Source organism: Anomaloglossus baeobatrachus, chromosome 4 (genome assembly GCF_048569485.1).
Source record: "Anomaloglossus baeobatrachus isolate aAnoBae1 chromosome 4, aAnoBae1.hap1, whole genome shotgun sequence".
NCBI classification, from domain to species: Eukaryota; Metazoa; Chordata; class Amphibia; order Anura; family Aromobatidae; genus Anomaloglossus; species Anomaloglossus baeobatrachus.
In genome coordinates, this window is record NC_134356.1 from 430,642,284 (window position 1) to 430,664,664 (window position 22,381).

A 22,381-nucleotide genomic window follows, 5' to 3' on the forward strand; every position below is an offset into this window, starting at 1 on the left:
GTGGAAGAATGGACTGTGGCAAAAGCATCCCTGCAGTGGAGTGGTGACCGGGAGGCAAGGGGTTACCGAGCAGCTGCAACCACTGCACACACGACGACTACTACTACCTGCCCCATCTCCCCTACAATTACACTTGTTGAGAAACATATTATCTGTTTAATAAGGCTAACAAGTAGCATATACATTACATATACAGTCCACATTTACACATGGTGCGAAGTGATAATCATGACATTTTTATTAGGGCAAATAAAACATTATAAAGCGACATCAAGGTTGGAATTTACAGATGTAGTTCCTGAGTCCTCCACATCCAACATCATTCCATTTCTTATATTCTGAAGAGAGAAGAGAATGTCAGAAATGATAAACTTTTTACACACAAACAATGTCTTATTCTTGGGATATTATAGATCAACAGTGTGGACTTACACTCAGTATGGAAAATTAACCTACACTAGTTATAATGGCCGGCTATACATGTTATATGTTTTCACACTGTTTTGCTGTCATTCAGAATTTTTTTCACCACTTGGTTAACAAACGAAAAAAAACAAAACTATACAAGTTTGCTAAATTTTCAAAAATGTTCCAAATTTTGATATTTTCACAAATAAACGGAAAAATATCAGCCTAAATTTACCACTAACATAAAGTACAATGCGTCTCTGGGATGTCACTGGGATGCGTTGATGCATTGCAGAGTTATTACCACGTTAAGGGACACTGGTGAAATTTAAAAAATGTAACCTAATCATTAAGGTCAAAATTGGGGTTAAAAAGATCTTACCGTTATGAGTAATCCCCTTTATTGAAATAAAAATGTAACTTATTTCATTGATTCACTCACTTGATCCACTGACTAATGCTACACAATATTCTTTTCCTTTGGAATTATCTGGAACACCATTTTTCCAGGCACGATAATTGAACATGGATCCGTCTGTCCATTTCCAGCGGCCATTCTGGAAATGAAATAATTTTGAATTATATTTAGTCAGTGTAACTTACCATTTCTGATAATTAAAGGTGGTTGTCCCAGGCACTTTATAGTTATATGGAATCTGTCACTCCCAGAAACAATATTTACCTGCTAATACAGTGGTAATCCGCAGTTAAATAGCATTCAAATCATGTAGTTGGTTTACTGAAGAAGCGGCTACAAGGAGAAAATGAACTTTTATCCTCCCTGCAGCCGCTCGCATCTAAATATTGGGACAAAAGCAAAAAAGAAAATTCAGCTCACCGAATTGCTGTGATCCGCTGTGTTTCCAGGGAGGCGCACGGAAGGCTAGGCTGCCATGAAGAAATCAAGAAAGGAAAATTTCCAGCGCAGTCCAACTTTTCTTATAAAAATTCATCTTTATTAGTCAATCCATAAAAAAGGGGGGATTTACAAGCGGTCAGCAAAATATAGCATAGGTCTGCATAACTTCTATGCTATATTTTGCTGACCGCTTGTAAATCCCCCCTTTTTTATGGATTGACTAATAAAGATGAATTTTTATAAGAAAAGTTGGACTGCGCTGGAAATTTTCCTTTCTTAAATATTGGGACGGTGCAAGGAGTGGTAATAGTCACTTCTCACTACAGAGCAATCACCTCCCTGCACTCTGATTTACAGCCTGCCACACACACACACACACACACACACACACACACACACACACAATCTCCTACAAAGCACACTGTCAGTCAAAGTGCCCGAGAGTGTTTAAGTGCATTCACTATATTTTGAGTAGTGACTGTAACTGTTTTTGCACCACCCCAATGCCTGGAAGAGAGTGGCAGCAGAGAAGATATAATTTTATTTTCTCCTTGTATCAGTTGCTCTAGTAAGGTGGTTGGACAGGATGTAAATGCTATTTGCCTGCATCTTTTTACTATAAAAGCTTAGTCCAGTCCAGTATCTATTCCAGTCTGCAGCCTATAGGCCACACCGCCCTTGCCTGCCCGCTTCCCGATATTACGGCTATCTGCATCCTCAGGATGTACATATATCTATGACAAGATAAAGGGTACACATGTTTTAACTTTTAGGCTCCTTATCTCACCATCCACTACATCTCTGAGCTTGAGACTACTTTTATTTTATACACAATCATCTTGGCTATCTTATACATAAATTACTTGCAACTATTTAGCACATGATTTGTTACTGTCTTGTTCTTTTTCTTCCTGTATACTACAAATTACAGCCTATCACATTTCCTAATATTTAAGTGTTATATTAGGTTGATTCCCAAGTGAACGGGAATCAACCTAATTTTGAGGAGCAGCCATGAAGAAGATTTCTCAAAAGAGAATCCACATCATCCAGCTCATTGATAGCGGTCTCTCGGACATGAAAATATCCAAACTGCATCATGTGAGTGCCATAACAGTTGGAAGAATACGTTATTAAGTCCATCCATTAATTCAAAAGCCAAGAGGTGGACGTCCATGCAAAATGTTGGAGACAACAACTCAGCTCATCACAAGCTCAACCAGTTCTGGTGTGAAAAATACGGCAGTGGAGGTGGCTCATACGCATTGTACTAGTGAGATCACAGAGATCCAAGCACGCACCGTGCAACGCATATTACACAAGTCTCGAATGGTGGCCCAAAAAAGGTGAAGAAGCCTCTACTTCAATATTGTCATAAGACGCGTCGGCTGGAGTTTGCAAAGTATGAAAAGTGGACAGTAGGAGATTGGAAATTGGAGATTTGGAGTCAATAGACTAGGCTCGGATGGGTGCAAATGGGTCTGTAAGAGACAAGATAAAAAGGGGCTAATAGATCGAGAATTTGAAGGAACCGGTCAAGTTTGGTGGAAGAAACCTGATGGTATGGGGGTGTTTCTCATCCAATGACGTTGAATACTTGAACATGTTCGATGGTGGTCTCCATGCTGAGCCATATGTGAGTATCCTACAAAACAAATTACTTTGCACACTCGAGTCTATGGGTATGAAAAGGATGACAGTGTCCAGCAGGACAACTACCCGAAACATACATCGAGATTGGCAAAGAAATGGTTCAATGAAAATGAAATAGAGGTGCTGGATTGGTCCCCACAGTCCCCAGACCCTCAACACAATCGAACACTTGTAGGTAGAGTTGAAGAAAAAGCTGTATACATACCCAAGTGAGTTGATCAGTATGCACCAACATTGGGAATGTGTAGGAAAGACCTGGGATCAGATTTTGCTTGAATCTGATCAAGAGCATTACCAGAAGGATTCAGGCAGTGTTGAAAGCCAACAAGTGGATTTACAGAATACTAGCAAAATAATAAAAATGTTAACAATGCAGTGACATAAGAATCTACATAACTAATCATATGCTAACTAGTTGCAAGTCAAATTTATGTATGAGATAGCCAAGATGATTGTCTGTAAAATGAAGATAGATTCACACTCAAAGCTGTACATACACATACATACATACACATGTATGGGATGTTTTCCTGTATATGGCTATGTGAAGGCTCATACTGAATATAGGGAGGCTATGTAAGGGCTCATGGTGTATGTGGGGGAGTATTTGAGGGTTCATACTGAAAATGGGGAAGCTATATGGGGGTGATAGTGTATATAGGAGAGTATGTAAGTGTGCACACTATATATTGAGGTCTATGTGGGAGATCATACTGCGCATATGAGGGCTCACACCAAAGCTAGGGAACTATGTGTGGGCTCACAATGTATACAGGGTGCTGTGTGAGGATCATACTGTATATAAGGGGCTATACCAGGGCTCATCCTGAATATAGAGATTATGTGGGGGCTCACACCGTATAAAAGGTGGATTATGTGGGGGCTCATCCTGTAAAAAGAGGTACTGTGTGGGGGCTCATACTATAGAGAAGCTGTGTGAGGGCCAGTCAGTTTTTTGTTTTTTTTTCTGAATAAAGTCATGCAGCCTTGGAAAGCATGCATATTTATGAGCACATGTACTGTATTTTTTATTATTTGATTATAGATTATTTTAATGGAATTGATGTACAAACCTTATCAGGGTCATGTAGGCCTATCCACACTCCTTCTGAGTCTTGGTTAGCAGATACGTGGCTTGCAATAATGGCTGCTTCAGAATCATCCATGATAGACGCTAAATGAGCTCCATGCCCATAACTTCCACACTCATACTAATGAAAAAGAAAACATTACTTAAAGGGAATCTGTCATTAGGATCAGCCCTTCTAAGCTGTTCATAGAAAGTTGAATAAATTGATACCTTTGTACCCCTCAGCATTGAGCTTTTCTGACGCTGATTGTATGTATCCCGGCTTCAGATAGGCTCACTGCGCATGATTTTGTTTACACCATGCTTGGCAACAGTCAGGAATTTTCAAGAACAGTTTTGGTGCGTTTACACCTAACAGACCCAAAAGTGGGCACTTTCCTATTACCAGGTTCCTGCCTGCCCATAAAATTGAGACAAGAAGGCGGACCAGGAGTACAAGGGTAAAAAATTAAGTAAACTGTAATAAATTACAAGAAGCAAAAAAAGTTGTGTGATTGAAAAAGTCGGCAAAACCAGGTCAGGGAAACATGAGGAAATCCAGCAGCTTGATCCAAGAATTTTTAAAAATTATATAGTCTATAAAGTCACATGGAGTGCTAAATCAGACCAAATTTAGCACTCCATGTGACTTTATGGACTTTTTAATTATACTTCAATAAAAAAATATAATTTTTAAAAATTCTTGGATCAAGCTGCTGGATTTCCTCATGTAATAAATTACAGTGAAAATAAACAGTAAAAAGAAAAAAAGACAGGAATTGGAGGCAATAAATTGCTGATATTGCAAGTAATCGTGTAAACATTACCACGTCGGATAGAAAAATATGCCACAATTAACAATATAATGGAAGAACAATATCATAATCGTATATACAAATAGCAGAACCCAATTTGCAACATGTCGACATATATGGACCATTTCATCAAAGGATGTTATAAGTATCAAAGTGCTCAACTGCAATTAAAAATACAGTTGTCCAAGCCAGAGACACAAAATAGGTACACAAAGTAATTAGAGGTAAAGACCTAACATCAGGCCTTTTAAGGCTGAGCTCGGTCATCAGATGGACCTAAAGCAATTTGTTAGGGATAATCACTGGGTAGAGCTGCACATAACTTCATGATGTAAGTAAGGAGGCTGCAGGGGAGCACAGTGGCAATGTATTGGGTGATATGAGGACACCAACATGCATTTCGCTGTGTACAATCACAGCTTCTTCAAAGGGCCGCTTGTGGCGGCAGCCAGATCTCCCTGACTCGCTCCTCGGCCGTCTGTACAAGTGTCGCCTAAAACTAATGTCACCTGTATCATGTGACTATTTAAAGTCCCCTTACCCTGGGACACTTTATAAATTGCTTCCCCTGAGGAAGCTGTGATTGTACACAGCGAAATGTGTGTTGGGGTCCTCATTTACACCTGGTCTCTACAATCAATGTAATGTATCTCTTCAAGCAAATCTCCACTGTGCTTATATTTTATTGCTTTCCTGTGGTTAACCATTTACTTTCTACAAATCCCAGTTTGCTTAAATCACTGCTATTAACCATTACTCTGCAGGAAGATATCAGACTGCATTTACTTCTGTGTTACTCCTGTGTTTAACCATTGCCCTGCTGGAAATTAACAGACTGAATCCCTGTAATTAAATTAATTGCTTCACTGCAGGAAGATCCGAGTTTCTTTTACACTTACTGCTTCTGTGTCTATCCAGTCACATAGCTTTTTTTTTTGCTATTAGCTCCACTTGTCTGTCTATTTTCCTGCATTCCCTACTGTTCTGGTTCTCACTGATCCACATGTCGTCTATCAAGACCCACTCCACTGTATTATCGAATTTGGTCTGTGCTGCTCACCCAGACCTGAGATTAATCCTTAACAGTTAGGTCTGCTGCTTAAGTCATTGTTTTTGCCTAAATGAATGGATATGACTCTCATCACCACCTGCTGCGCTGAAATAGAAGAGAGTTATAAAGTCACATGACTACTATAGGAGTCTTAATATTAATTTGGTTGTGAAGTGATGGACACCTATAGGTGTAAGATCAAATGTGAGCTTAGTGCAGTAGTTAGGTCTGGGGTTTTAAAGGGGTATTCCCATCTCAAAGATCCTATCACACTATGCAGTAAGTGTATAACAATAATATTAGCAAATACCTCCAATAAGAAATGTAGTATAGTTTCATGAGTAGCTATGTCACTTACCTCATATGCAGGGCATTGCAGCTTAGGTATCTATGGTTATGACTACTCATGTAGTGACAGCCCCCCAGAAGAAGGCACAGCACCGAAACGTGTGTTGAAGACCTAGCATCGCACCACAACAAGGGTAAATATTATATTGCTCAAAAAATAAAGGGAACACTTAAACAACACAATGTAACTTCAAGTCAATCATATTTCTGTGAAATCAACCTGTCCAGTTATGAAGCAACACTGATTGTAAATCATTTTTTTTGTTGTGCAAATGGAAAAGACAACAGGCAATTAGCAAGACACCCCCTATAAAGGAGTGGTTCTGCAAGTGATGTCCACTGACCATTTCTCTTTTCTCATCCTTTTTGGCTGTTCGTTTGGTCACTTTTGCATTTTGTCCTTCCTCTCACCCCTAGAGGTAGCATGAGGCGGTGTTTACAACCCACAGAAGTTGCTCAGGCAGATCAGCTCATCTAAGATGTCACATCAATGCAAGCTGTGGCAAGAAGGTTAGCGGTGTCTGTCAGCACAGTGTCCAGAGCAAAGAGAAGATACCAGGAGACAGGCCAGTATACTAGGAGACGTGGAGGGGGCCGTAAGAGGGCAACAACCCAACAGCAGGACTGCTAACTCCTCCTTTGTGCAAGGAGGAACAGGAGGAGCAGTGCCAGAGGCCTGCAAAATGACCTCCAGTAGGCCACTAATATCCATGTGTTTGCTCAAACTGTCAGAAACAGACTACATGTGGGTGGTATGAGAGCCCGATGTCCACAAGTGGATGTTGTGCTTAGAGCCCAATGCCATGCAGGTTAATTGACATTTGCCAGAGAACACCAAGATTAGCAGATTAGATTTTGGTGCCCTTTGCTCTTCACAGATAAGAACAGGTAACAGATGTGACAGAGTCTGGAGACAGCGTGGAGAATGTTCTGCTACTTGTAACATCTTACAGAATGACCGGTTTGGCAGTGTGTCAGTAATGGTGTGGTAAGGCATTTATTTGGAGTGCCGCACAGCTCTCCATGTGCTAGCCAAAGGTAGCTTGACTTCCATTTGCCATTAGGTAGCGGGATGAAATCCTCCTACTTATTGTGATACCATATGCAGGTGCAGTGGGCCCTGGGTTCCTTCTGATGTATGACAATGCTAGAACTCATTTGGCTGAAATGTGTTAGCTGTTACTGCATGATGTAGGCATTGAAGCTATGCACTGTCCTGCCCGTTCCCCAGACCTGAATCCAATCGGGCACATCTGGGACATCATGTCTCACTCCATTCACTAACACCAGGTTGCACCACAGAATGTCTAAAGGGTCGATTGATGCTTTAATCGAGGTCTGAGAGGAGATCCCTCAGGAGAATATTCGACACCTCATCAGAAGCATGCTCAGACATTGTAGGGAGGTCATACAAGCACGTGGAGGACACCACACTCACTACTGAGCCTCATCTCCTTGCCACTCTTAAGGCATTTCCACTGAAGTTGGGTCAGCCTGTAATTTTATTTTACACTTTGATTTTGTGCATCCAGACCTCTGTGGGATATTAATTTTGATTTATCTTGATCATTTTTATGTTTTATTGTTCTCAACACATTCCACTATGTAATGAATAAAGATTTGCAACTGGAATATTTCATTCATTAAGAACTAGGAAGCAGTATTTTAGTATTCCCTTAATTTTTTTGAGCAGTGTATTAGGCCTGCGACACACATCCGTGCTGCCGGTAGGTGTTTGTCATTTTTTACATGTACCGGCGGCACAGAGACACGTTAAGCAATGCTACCCACTTGTTGTTGATTCTTCACCATAACATTAAAATTTTTATCTTTGTGTTTGAAGCCTGAAATGTGGGAAAAGGATGAAAAATTCAAAGGGGCCGAATACTTTCGCAAGCACTAAATGTATGTAGACATCTCCAGTGGTTTACCTGATTATTAGTGATGAGCGAATAGTAAAATTCTGCTTCAGATTATTTGTACCAAATACCTAGTAGTATTCCAGAATTTGTTACGAATAACAAAACAAACCTAGTGCAAGTCTACGTGGACCCCAAGCATTTTTCTGGGAAATTTTCTAGAAAAATGCTCGCCTTCCCCATTGACTTGCACTAGGTTAATTATTTGTGTTGAATACTGGATTAGTACTAGGTAACTAGGTATTCGGTACGAATAAACCGAACTAAAATATTTTACTATTCGCTCATTACTACAAAATAAATACATATACTGACATACAGTACAGTACAAACCAAAAGTTTGGACACACCTCATTCAAAGAGTTTTCTTTATTTTCATGACTCTGAAAACTGTAGATTCACATTGAAGGCATCAAAATTATGAATTAACACATGTGGAATGAAATACTTCACAAAAAAAGTGTGACACAACTGAAGATATGTCTTATATTCTAGGTTCTTCAAAGTAGCCACCTTTTGCTTTGATTACTGCTTTGCAAACTCTTGACATTTTTTTGATGAGCTTCAAGAGGTAGTCACCGGAAATGGTTTTCCAACAGTCTTGAAGGAGTTCCCAGAGATGCTTAGCACTTGTTGGCCCTTTTGCTTTCACTCTGCCATCCAGCTCACCCCAAACCATCTCATTGGGTTCAGGTCTGGTGACTGTGGAGGCCAGGTCATCTGGCGTAGCACCGCATCACTCTCCTTCTTAGTCAAATAACTCTTACACAGCCTGGAGGTGTGTTTAGGGTCATTGTCCTGTTGAAAAAGAAATGATGGTCCTACTAAACGCAAACCGGATGGAATAGCATGCCGCTGCAAGATGCTGTGGTAGCCATGCTGGTTCAGTATGCCTTCAATTTTGAATAAATCCCCAACAGTGTCACCAGCAAAGCACCATCACACCTCCTCCTCCATGCTTCACGGTGGGAACCAGGCATGTAGAGATCATCCATTCACCCTTTCTGCGTCGCACAAAGACACGGTGGTTGGATCCAAAGATCTCAAATTTGGACTCATCAGACCAAAGCTCAGATTTCCACTGGTTTAATGACCATTCCTTGTGTTCTTTAGCCCAAACAAGTCTCTTCTGCTTGTTGGCTCTCCTTAACAGTGGTTTCTTAGCAGCTATTTTACCATGAAGGCCTGCTGCACAAAATCTACTCTTAACTGTTGTTCTAGAGATGTGTCTGCTGCTAGAAGTCTGTGTGGCATTGACCTGGTCTCTAATCTGAGCTGCTGTTAACCTGCGATTTCTGAGGCTGATGACTCAGGTAAACTTATCCTCCGCAGCAGAGGTGACTCTTGGTCTGCCTTTCGTGGGGCGGTCCTCATGTGAGACAGTTTCTTTGTAGCATTTGATTGTTTTTGCCACTGCACTTGGGGACACTTTCAAAGTTTTCCAATTTTTCATTTCTTAAAGTAACGATGGCCACTCGTTTTTCTTTACTTAGAATTTGTATTATGGCAACAAAAAAGCAGCTAACAGTCTATTCAGTAGGACTATCAGCTGTGTATCCACCATACTTCTGCACAACACTTCTAGGGAAAGGACAGAATGATAAGACCAGCACAGTCCAGCCATAGAAGAATAAAAAATTATTTATTAAATCCATTAACAATACAAGGTACAAGGAAGGGTTCCAGCACGAGGTACAGAGCATGAAAGTGGATAAAAAAAAGGCAATGCCCTGTACATGGGGTAATTGATATAGTTATTCAGGAGAACTATACTACATTTCTAATTGGAGACGTTTGCTAATAATAATAATAATAATAATAATAGTAATAATAATAATATTATTACTACATAATAATGGGTTAGGATCTTGGAGATGACAATAACCCTTTAAGTTAGAGATTAGAGCTGGGCGGACACGCAGAAAACTGGGACCTGCGGGTCCCTGCTAAATTTAAAAAAAAACAAAAGAACCCAAAAAAACGGATCCGGTCCAGAATCTGGTACCCATATAAGTCCGCCGGCGCGTGTAATTGGTTGCAGTTAGACATGCCCCCACCCTGAGTGTCAGACCGTATTTTTACTGCAACCAATCACAGGCACCAGGACGGCTGGTGGGTGGGGAAAGCAATGCAAATTTCTGCGGGTTAGTTTGGTGGTATAAAAATAAATAAATAAAACAATTGGCACAGGGTCCCCATATTCTGATACCAGCACAGATAAAGCCGATGGTTACAGACTGCAGCTGCCAGCTGTCGGGCTTTATCATGGTTATGTATCAAAATAAGGCCGGAGTCACACACTTGCGCAAGTCTTGTATTGCATCACCCGCCAGCCGCACACTCTCCTGACATGAGTGTGTATCTGTATGAATTTCTATGCAGCTGCACGCTCGTGTCCGGAGAGTGTGTGCTCGTGTCGGATGATGCATTCCGATACTCGTGCGAGTCATACAGCTCGTGTGAACACACCATAAGGCTGGAGTTATAGTTGCATGGGACTTGTGCGAATCTTGCATCGTATCACCAGGCATTGCCTGATACTCTCCGGAGCGTGCAGCTGTATAGAACTACATGCAGCCAACCCGCTCCTATCAGGAGAGTGTGTGCAGCTGAGCTGTGCCATGTGATGCAATGCAAGACTTGTGTAAGTGTGACTCCGGCCTAAGAGGAACCGCATGCGGCTTTTTTTTTATTTCAATAAATAATTTAAAAAACTGACATGTGGTCCCCCCAATTTTGATACACAGCCAAGATAAAGCCCGACAGCTGGGGCTGTATTCTCAGGCTGGGGAAGTGCAGCCTAAAAATATCAGCCTCCAGCTGCCCGGAATTGTTGCATCCATTAGATGCGACAATCTCTGAGCTTCACCCCCAGCTTCCCGATTGCCGTAGTGCGGTGGCAATCGGGGTAATGAGGGGTCAATAGCAGCCCACAGCAGCCACTAAGTCCTGGTTTAGTAATGGCAGCATCTATGACACCCCATCACTAATCTGTAAGTGAAAGTAAATAAACAGACACCGAAAAAATCCTTTATTTGGAATAAACTACAAAAAGCACCCTCTTTCACCACTTTATTAACCCCAACAGACCCCTGCAGGTCCGACGTAGTCCAAACGAGGTCCCATGACGATTTCAGCTCTGCTACATCTCTGTCACAGTGAGTGGCCATAGAGCATGATCGCTCGCTGCACGTTCCATGGAGAATGAATGAGCGATGACTGATTGCAATCAGACGCAGTCACACAGGCTGGGGGCACGTCTGACTGCAACCATTCACAGAGCCAGGCCAGGAAAAGCAGTGCTGAGTGTATATAGGCGAGCAATGATGAGTGGAGGCCGCAGGAGCAAAGTGCAGCTGCGAGGGAGCAGTTTACAGCTGCGACGGAGCCTAGGTAAGTATGAAGCGCTCACTTCATTCTTATTTTCTTTATTTTTCCTTTATTTTTTTATTTATCTTCTCGAGTGCCAGATCTGGATCAAACAGCCGGAATCCCGAGCCCGGCATCCGGGAAACTTTGAAACCGCGTGAATCTGGACTTTTACATTCCAGGTCCGCACATCTCTATTAGGGATATTTTATATTCACTGAAAATTTACTGCTATTGTTTCTCAGAAATGCTGCTCAAATATCACCATGTGAAGAGCTCTCCCAGGTTGCTATCTCTGTTATTTCCTAGTTTTTTATTTTATAATGAACACACATTAATGGGGGTACACATTTTAGATAACATAATATTATATACCTCTGCATCAGCCCATTTTGCTGGGTGCTTCCCAACGGCATAGCAGTGTGATCTGTAGAAGAACCAACCAGGGGGGCATGAAGAGCGAACAGAAGCACCTTAAACAGAAAAAAAACATGTATTATACATAGTAAATGGTAGTATTTCTGGTGGTATTTTGTGTTTTTCATAATTGTTTTTTCATTCTGGATTATTATTGTCGTCATTATTATTACTATATATCTTTCATTGATAAACTACAGACGTTGTGGTGTAAATGGATTATAACATAAAAGCCTATCGTTTCTATCATGTGAGACCAGAGTTACTGCAATGTGCTCCTTGAATTGCCCCCACTCTGCTTTCCACTGATTGCCAACACATAACGTTGTCTACCCAAGGTGGTCCTGTGGGTTGGTGTACGTCTTGATATTATAATGTGTGTTGAAGTCTAGCTGGCACCATTAGGCTATGTGTCCACGGTAGAATGTACCTGCGGATTTTTCTGCCTGAAAATCCGCGACTTTCGCGGCAAATCCGCACCCGCGGATTTGCTGCGGATTTGCCGTGGATTTACCGCGGATTTGCCGCGGATTTTGATGCGGATTTTTTTTTTTTCCCCATTCAAAACCAAAAATCCGCACCAAATCTGCACCAAACAATTGACATGCTGCAGATTTTTCCGGATCAAAATCCGCGGCAAATCCGCAGCGGAAAAATCCGCAGCATGGACACAATGTTACGGGGGGCTGTCTGATAATAACTGAAAGGAGTATCAGACAGTCAGGGTCCACCGTGCAAAGACTTTGCTGCAGACTATGGCAGAGTGCAATACCTCTGTTAACTCACAGAAGGATATAATAAGTAAGTAAAGCAATTCCTCCCTTACTTGGAGGGTGTGTGGAATGATCTCTGTTAATAATCACAGAGACAAAGGCAATGTGTGCGAAATGGCACCTACCTAGGTCCGCTCTTCTAGTGGTGCAAAAGAGACGAACAGCAGCTTAAGCCGCACAAAGCTCCCACCTGCGTTCGCTCCACTAGTGTGCGAGGACACGAACCACTAGATATGGCACCTGCCTAGGTCCGCTCTTCTAGTGGTGCAAAAGAGACGAACAGCAGCGTAAGCCGCACAAAGCTCCTACCTCTGTTCGCTCCCCTAGTGTGCGAGGATACGAACAACTGCCAGACGCAGTATAAGGAACGTTACCCTAGCGGCAACGTCCACCTACGAGTAGAATCACAAGGCCCAGCCAGACCATGTGCCTCAGGCACCTGCCTATGTCCGCTCCCCTAAGAGGTAAGGATACGGACAGCAGCCGAAGCTGTAAGGTATAAGAACGCTACCCTGCCGGTAGCGCTCACCTAGCATAGACAGAGGAATGCCTAGAGGAACGCGCACAGAGCGTCTACTCATATGCATGAACCAAGAGGACTGAGCACCATGCGGCGTGTGTCAGGGTCTTATATAGACTCTGTGCCTCATCCAAGATGGAGGACACCAGAGCCAATCCGCTGCCAGAACGACAGGAGTGACGTCATGCTGGCCTATCACCGAGCAAGACGTCACAAGCACATGACCAGCGACCAATCGGCATAGAAGGTGTCAGAGACATGTGACCTCGTGTCTGCGATGATGTCATCCGCACATGTGCAATGGCTCCAAGATTGGACTTAGTCTCCGGCGCTCGCACATGTGCAGTAGCAAGAAATCTGGACTTAGTCTCCAGCGCTCGCACATGTGCAGTAGCAAGAAATCTGGACTTAGTCTCCAGTGCTCGCAGCAACCGTAACAGTACCTCCCCCTCAAGGGCCCCCCTCCCGGCGACGCAGGTAATCGGCAACTAAGTCGGGAGCATGGACAGCCTCCTCAGGCTCCCAAGAGCGATGTTCCGGACCATAGCCCTCCCAATCTATCAAGAAGAACCTGCGCCCTCTAACCATCTTAGAACCAACTATGGCTCGTACCTCATAGCTAGAGCGAGAGGAATCAGAGGCAGGAGAGTGCACTTCACGAGCGTGAGGTAAAATAGCCGGCTTTAGCAGTGAGACATGGAATTTGTCATGAATCCTAAGATGGACAGGTAACTTCAATTGATAGACTACAGGATTTACCTGTCGAAGAACCTCATAAGGACCCAGGAAGCGAGGAGCAAATTTGACAGAGCTCACTCTAAGTCTCACGTGTTTTGCAGAGAGCCACACAAAGTCCCCTGGAGAAAAGACAGGAGCCGGGCGACGAAACCGATCGGACACCGTCTTCATACGGTCCTTAGCTGCTTGGATCGACTCTTGAGTCCGATCCCAAACCTCTCTGGCATTAGTTGCCCAGTCGGGCACAAGAGGAGGAGGTGCAGCAGCGGGAAACGGTACTGGTACCCTAGGGTGTTGCCCATTATTGAGTACGAACGGTGTCTGCCCAGTGGCCTCAGCCAGCGAATTGTTAAGGGCAAATTCTGCCCAGGGTAGGAGGGAGGACCAGTTATCGTGGTTCTCAGCAACAAAGTGTCGAAGGTATATAATCATAGATTGATTGGTACGTTCAACCAAACCATTAGTCTCCGGATGGTATGCCGAAGAGAGATTCAACTCAATTTGCAGAAGGCTACAAAGATCTCGCCAGAAACGGGAAGTAAATTGCGGGCCTCTATCACAAATGATACGATCTGGCATCCCGTGAAGCCTAAAGACATGCTTGAGGAATAGTTTGGCTAGTACCCTGGAAGATGGGATTCTCGATAACGGTACGAGATGAACCATCCGGGAGAAATGGTCCATAATGACCCACACAAATCTATGTCCCTGTGAACATGGAAGATCACCCACAAAGTCCATGCCTACCACCTCCCATGGTCTATCTGGCACTGGTAAAGGATGCAAGAGCCCAGCCGGTCTCTGCCGTAATGGACGGTTGCGAGCACACGAGTAGCAGGAACCGACATATCTCTTGACGTGGCTGGCTAAGTGTGGCCACCAATACCACCTCTCCAGTAACTCTCGTGTCCGCCTAATACCAAAATGCCCACCCACCTTTGAGGTGTGGGCCCATGACAGTATATCATTCTGTCGATCAGGCGGAACAAAGGTCTTGCCCGGTGGGATTTGGTCTAACGTCACAGGGGAGAGCGTATGAAAAACCCTGGAGGGAAGGATAAGACGAGGTTCGTCAATCTCTTCCTGGGTAGAAAGCATAGAGCGAGACAGGGCGTCTGCCTTGTTATTCTTACTCCCAGACAGATAGTTGATGGAGAAGTGAAAGCGGGAGAAAAACAAGGACCAGCGGGCTTGGCGAGGATTCAGACGCTGAGCGGTTTGTAAGTACGTCAGATTCTTATGGTCTGTATAGACCTGGAAAGGATGTTTCGCTCCTTCCAGCAAGTGACGCCACTCTTCCAAGGCTAATCTCAAGGCGAGCAGTTCCCTATCCCCAATGGTATAGTTTCTCTCTGCCGGTGAAAAGGTTTTAGCAAAGAAGAAACACGGCCTTTTTCTACCTGCACCGTTCTTTTGATACAAGACCGCACCAGCACCCACTGAAGAGGCATCAACCTCTAAGAGGAAGGGCTTATTCTCATCGGGTCTTTGAAGAACGGGAGCAGTTGAAAAGTGTCTTTTTACTGCCTCAAAAGCCTGAGATGTCTCAGTAGACCAGGCTTTGGGATTAGCACCTTTCTTAGTCAAGGCCACCAAAGGGGCCACCAAAGTAGAAAAATGGGGTATGAACTGCCTGTAATAATTTATGAATCCTAAGAAGCGTTGCACCGCCTTCAAGGAATGAGGTTCGGACCATTGCAGGACAGCAGAGAGCTTCGCAGGATCCATAGCCAGACCCTCTTGTGAGATAATGTAACCCAAAAAAGGCAATGAGGACTGCTCGAATACACATTTCTCGAGTTTAGCAAACAATGAGTGCTCCCTTAAACGGGAAAGGACACGAACGACATCCTGACGATGAGTCTCCAGATCAGGAGAAAAAATCAGAATGTCGTCCAGATACACCACTACTGAGGATAACAGTAAATCCCTGAACACATCGTTTACGAAGTCCTGAAATACTGCGGGTGCATTACATAACCCAAAAGGCATGACGAGGTATTCATAGTGACCGTCTCGGGTGTTAAAAGCGGTCTTCCATTCGTCACCCTTTCGAATTCGTACCAAGTTATACGCACCCCGCAGATCCAACTTCGTAAAAACTTGAGCTCCTCTCAGTCTGTCAAAGAGCTCCGAAATTAAAGGTAATGGGTATTTGTTCTTTATTGTGATTGCGTTGAGACCCCTGTAATCTATGTAGGGACGCAAATCACCCTCTTTCTTCCGAACAAAGAAAAACCCAGCTCCCGCGGGAGAGACAGACTTACGAATGAACCCCTTCTCTAAACTCTCTCTTATATAGGTCGACATGGCCTCCGACTCAGGTATCGACAGGGGGTAAACCCTGCCTTTAGGTGGAACCGAACCTGGGATAAGGTCTATGGCACAGTCATACGGCCTATGGGGTGGAAGAACCTCAGCACCCTGTTTGGAGAACACGTCAGCGAAATCCAAATAGGGTGTAGGTATGGGAGAGAGATCAGTTGATGCAACCGCAACGACCTTAGGTGGTAAGGGAAGATATCGGGACTGACATTTCGAACCCCAACTAATAATGCTGTCAGACTCCCAGTCAATGTGAGGAGCATGAGTCCGAAGCCATGGAAGACCCAGAAGGACGTCGTCTATACCCTCAGGCAAAACAAGAAAAGAAATCTCCTCTGTGTGACCCTGAGACAGGGAAAGGCACAAGGGAACTGTCCTCAATGTAATGGAGTCAGACAACATAGTTCCATTAACAACACGGACAGGAATAGGCGCCTCTAACATGATAGAGGGAATATTGTGTCCCTTTACAAATCCTGAGGACACAAAAATCCCGTCAGCTCCGGAATCCACAAAAGCCATAATAGGCCATGTATTCTCAGATAACGAGAGCTGACCTGGGATACAACACTTAGAGGGTGCAGAAGACGTCTCTAGTAACCCCCCCTCTAATGGTTACTAGGCCAGGGAGTTTCCCTGACGACTAGGACACTTGTTGGCATAGTGCCCAGCCTGACGACATACGTAACATATAGGAGGACCAGACTTGCGTAGTCTGGAGGACGTATGACCTAACTCCATAGGAGTGGGAGATGTTTCAGATGCTGAGGAAGATGGTAGTGGACCCTCAACAACTGGAATAGCCCGATGCTTAGGGCGTGAGGAAGAGACCTCGAGTCTACGTTCCTTATGGCGTACATCGATCCTCGTTGCTACTGTGATCAAGTCCTCCAGAGAAGCAGGGACCTCACGAGTAGCAAGGGCATCCTTGACATAGCCTGCCAACCCTCTCCAGAAGATAGGAATCAACACCTTCTCTGGCCAATCTAGTTCTGCCACCAGAGTTCTAAAAGCAATGGCATAAGAACTAGTGGATAACGAACCCTGAGATAGATCTAACAGTCTCAGGGCCGCATCATGGGTAACCTGCGGACCCATGAATACCGCCTTAAGAGCATCAAGAAAGTCTTGATGTCTCAGAGTAACCACATCAGAGCGCTCCCATAGGGGAGTCGCCCATTCTAAGGCTTTGTCCTGAAGTAAGGAGATGATAAAGCCTACTCTGGACCTCTCCGTAGAGAAGCGAGAAGAGTTGACCTCTAGGTGTATCTGACACTGACTAATGAAACCACGACATGATCTGGCATCGCCAGAATATCTGTTTGGCAGAGCAAGTCGAGGATCATGTGCAGATGTCACCATGGTCTGAGATTTATCCTCTATACTCTTGAGCCGTGACTCAAGTACTTGTATGTAACGGTGTAACTGCTGATATTCTGCCATAACTGCCAGACCCTTGGCTCAGTCCTAATGTTACGGGGGGCTGTCTGATAATAACTGAAAGGAGTATCAGACAGTCAGGGTCCACCGTGCAAAGACTTTGCTGCAGACTATGGCAGAGTGCAATACCTCTGTTAACTCACAGAAGGATATAATAAGTAAGTAAAGCAATTCCTCCCTTACTTGGAGGGTGTGTGGAATGATCTCTGTTAATAATCACAGAGACAAAGGCAATGTGTGCGAAATGGCACCTACCTAGGTCCGCTCTTCTAGTGGTGCAAAAGAGACGAACAGCAGCTTAAGCCGCACAAAGCTCCCACCTGCGTTCACTCCACTAGTGTGCGAGGACACGAACCACTAGATATGGCACCTGCCTAGGTCCGCTCTTCTAGTGGTGCAAAAGAGACGAACAGCAGCGTAAGCCGCACAAAGCTCCTACCTCTGTTCGCTCCCCTAGTGTGCGAGGATACGAACAACTGCCAGACGCAGTATAAGGAACGTTACCCTAGCGGCAACGTCCACCTACGAGTAGAATCACAAGGCCCAGCCAGACCATGTGCCTCAGGCACCTGCCTATGTCCGCTCCCCTAAGAGGTAAGGATACGGACAGCAGCCGAAGCTGTAAGGTATAAGAACGCTACCCTGCCGGTAGCGCTCACCTAGCATAGACAGAGGAATGCCTAGAGGAACGCGCACAGAGCGTCTACTCATATGCATGAACCAAGAGGACTGAGCACCATGCGGCGTGTGTCAGGGTCTTATATAGACTCTGTGCCTCATCCAAGATGGAGGACACCAGAGCCAATCCGCTGCCAGAACGACAGGAGTGACGTCATGCTGGCCTATCACCGAGCAAGACGTCACAAGCACATGACCAGCGACCAATCGGCATAGAAGGTGTCAGAGACATGTGACCTCGTGTCTGCGATGATGTCATCCGCACATGTGCAATGGCTCCAAGATTGGACTTAGTCTCCGGCGCTCGCACATGTGCAGTAGCAAGAAATCTGGACTTAGTCTCCAGCGCTCGCACATGTGCAGTAGCAAGAAATCTGGACTTAGTCTCCAGTGCTCGCAGCAACCGTAACACACAGCATTTCCAAAATGCCATTGAAATGGCTTGGAAGTGCCGCTGCTGCAGATTTTCGGGAAATCCGCGGCAAATCCGCGACAAAATCCGCGGTAAATCCGCAGCGTGGGCACATAGCCTTAGTCCTTAAGGAGAATGATGAAGAGACTGACGTTGGAGAGGACAGGTGCCTTAGGAATCAAGTGGAGGACCAGCAGGGAGCTGCCAAAGCAGAAACAGGTAAGGCGCTAGGTGAGTATGATAACTTATTGTTTTCGAGCCCCTTCCTGGAAAACATTAATCCAGCAAAATGGTGGCCATCTGGATGCCAAATTGCAGGATTTGTACAAATTGAATTTTCACAAATCTTAATTCAATATTATCCAGAAATGTTGGGAAAGTTAAAATTAATTTAATTATTATAGGCTACATTCCCACGATAAGTATATTATAGTGTTTTTGATGTTGTAGAAAATTTCTGTACCTAGTAGCTATATTAGTTTTTTTTCCTTGCATTTTTTTTTTAAATGTATTTGTATATTGTGTCTTAAATAAAGCTGCTTTAATTTTGTTGCTTCCAGGCTTTGAGAACACTTTATTGATATAGTAATGTGTAGATTACAATCAGGTTTGCTGCATTAGAAACAAATGTTTTTTTTGTTTGTCTTTTTAATGGCCTTCAGTTTAATCTCGCGTCATGGCGACTTGATGGGTGAACGCTCTGTAGGAAGATCAATCTTGTGCAAGCCTAAATAGGTCCACCAGGGTCTTCTCCGCCGTTTTCTTGACTGTATCAAACCATTGGGTTTCTGGTCTTCCTCTTCGCCTTGTTACTTCTATAAGGCTAAGGCTATGTGTCCACATTGCTTTTTACCTGCTTTTTACCTGCTTTTTCAACTGCAGCATTTAATGCCAAAATGGATGTGTTCTGCTTTTCAAGCTTAGTCTATGGGAATTTGGGTTTCTAAACCCCACTATGCTGTTCAAAAAGGTGCCTTTTTGTGGCAGAAATTTGGGCAAAAACTCAGCTTTGCAGTTCAAAATTCAAATGGCAAAAACAATTGACATGTCAATTGTTTTTGTCATTTGCGTTTAGAACTGCAAAGCAGAGTTTTTGCCCAAATTTCTGCCACAAAAAGGCACCTTTTTGAACAGCATAGTGGGGTTTAGAAACCCAAATTCCCATAGACTAAGCTTGAAAAGCAGAACACATCCATTTTGGCATTAAATGCTGCAGTTGAAAAAGCAGGTAAAAAGCAGGTAAAAAGCAAAGTGGGGTCTTAGCCTTATTCTGACTATTATGTCCTTCTCCAGTGATTTCTCTCTTTGTATGATGTGTCTAAAGTAGGGAAGTCCTTGCTTTATGTAACATGTCTGGATTGATTTGTTTCAAGATTTATTTGTTTGTTCTTCTTGCCATCCATGGTATTGATATCATCCTTCTCCAGCACCACATTTCAAAGACGTTGATTCTTTTTCTGTCTTGTTTCTTTATTGTCCAGGTTTCGCATCGATATGTTTCTACAGAAAAGACCAGACTAGGTATGAGTCATGTCTTCATCATCAGTTAAATGTTCCTTGATTTGAAGACCTTGTCCAGTGTCTTCATTGTTGATTTGCCCAAAACTATTCTCCTATTGACTTCCAGTTTCATTGCTGCACCTTTGAATGATCATTGATCCAAGTAGGTTGAAGTCCTTTAAAACATCCAGTTCGCTGCCATCTATCTCAAATGTGTCCTGGTCATACTTGGCAGTAGTAAATATCTTTGTCTTCTTTGTATGAATCCCATGTTTGATCTTTCCATTTTGATACTCTGTAATAAGTCATTCATTCCATCTATGCTTATTGCTTTCAATGTATTGTCTGCATATTTAAGATCATATTTAAGATTGTTGATGTTTTTTGCCTGTGGATTTTCTGCATCAATTGCAATTCTATGGAGAAAATCAACACTTAAAACTCAATGTACCTGAAAGAGAAATCGACATGTTGTGGATTTCAAACACTCATCACAGTTGAGTTTATGCAATTTAAAAAAAAAAAAAAAAAAAAGCAGTGGGCAGGAGATTTATATAAATGCATCTCATCCAAACTATCCTCTTTGCTGAAAGGCTAATATGATGCATTTTTGCACTATAAAAATATGAAGCGTCAAAAAACTCACCAAAAACTCATTGTGAGAACCTAGTTTTTGCATCAGTTTGCTCATCTCCAGTATACATACTATAAACTGTATATAATATAGCAATTGCTAATAATCCGCTAACTCTCACTGACATAATTATATTATTAACTAAACCAAACAACTAAAGGATTTTGGATAGAGAAAACAAAATAAAAGTACCAAATCCTGATAACTATGCAATGCATCGCCATTTCAGTCTCTATACACAGAGCTTCACTAAATTGTGGCTCTAGCAAGATTCGAGCTCCTTACTTTTGAGCAGAGGAAATCTTTTCCCTTTGGAAATGATCCAAACTATATTTGGAGAAGCGAAAGAGACGTCATCCATATCAATGAACCAAAGGTGGGTTCTGATTTATCCTTAAAAGTTAGAGGTCTTGCATGTGGCAAGGAAACCCTTCAATCCTACTTATCGCAAAGAGTTTTTAGAACTACTGTACATATTATTCTAAGTACTTTGAGCACACAAATATAAATTCTGAAAGGTAGTTATTCTCGCTGCAGCCTTATGCGAATAGTTATTGGAGTAACACCTGGTGACTGGTTCCATTCATAGTCTCATTCACATTTCCATATTTCCATATTCTTGTCAGGATTTTCATCAATGCTAAAATTTGGAATGGATCCAAATACAGAAGAGGTGTAAATCGTTGCATTAAAGGTTTTTTTCACCTTTCGATTTCAAACCCGGATTTGTCATATAAGTAGCAATGTGACATTCTTACCAGTATAAGTGTTTGTCTAAAATCATATAGATTGAGTCTGAAGAGTCATTAAAAAATAGGATAACTCACCCTCTGTGATCCCCACCATAATGAATAAAAATGCCATGATAGCAAAGACGCAGCACGAGAAGGCAGCCATTGTGTATTGCTAGCTCGTCTTGGGAGGAAGGATATGTTATATGCCTGAAGTTTCTTTACAAAAATATCGGCATGTTTCTTTCCTTTCTCTTTATAGTATAGACATACAGGGGTGGTCATTTAGCCTGGGAGTTTTCTTTGATGGCGGTGACTCAGATATTGGAAACACCAATATATTTCATGAATATAGCACATATGTTCCTGCTCCTAAAGCTACACCCTGATAAGCAAAGGTTAACTTTTAAACCATGCTATTAATAGTAATGTAAAATCCACTCCTTTACTGTCAAAAAATAAAAAATAAATCTTAAATAAATAAAAAATGTAAAAAAAATATCTTAAAAATGTGTATTGACATTGCTTGTAAGGAACAAATGTTAATGATAAACCAGCTATTACCGAGCAGAGCAATACAACTGAATGTGTCTTCGATTTAGTAACCTTCCCACTGATTATTAAGGAAGATATACTGTAATTCACCCTATGGGGTTTCATTTCCCATAAACACCAAAATTCTAAAGTAAACTATATGGATGCAAGGAGTAAGAAGAATCAGA

General features: G+C 42.9%; 1 protein-coding gene across 1 annotated transcript; it reads right to left on the reverse strand.

The window, feature by feature from the left end:
• Window positions 1–203: 203 nt before the first annotated feature.
• LOC142301610 (regenerating islet-derived protein 4-like) lies at window positions 204–21,920 on the reverse strand. The gene is made up of 5 exons (XM_075342639.1): window positions 21,756–21,920; window positions 11,867–11,964; window positions 3,994–4,131; window positions 851–965; window positions 204–338 (listed from the first exon to the last, which is right to left on the reverse strand). The coding sequence occupies exons 1-5, from the start codon at window positions 21,823–21,825 to the stop codon at window positions 271–273; spliced, it is 489 nt and encodes a 162-aa protein (XP_075198754.1). The 5' UTR covers window positions 21,826–21,920; the 3' UTR covers window positions 204–270.
• Between the last annotated feature and the right edge of the window lie 461 nt (window positions 21,921–22,381).

Coding starts and splice junctions, on each gene's coding strand:
- LOC142301610 (XM_075342639.1), bottom strand. CDS start 21,825: ATGGCTGCCTTCTCGTGCTGCGTCTTTGCTATCATGGCATTTTTATTC. Junction 4,132..11,866: donor CAAAATGGGCTGATGCAGAG/GTATATAATATT, acceptor CTTTTTCATTAG/TATGAGTGTGGAAGTTATGG. Junction 339..850: donor AGCATTAGTCAGTGGATCAA/GTGAGTGAATCA, acceptor TTCTCTCTTCAG/AATATAAGAAATGGAATGAT.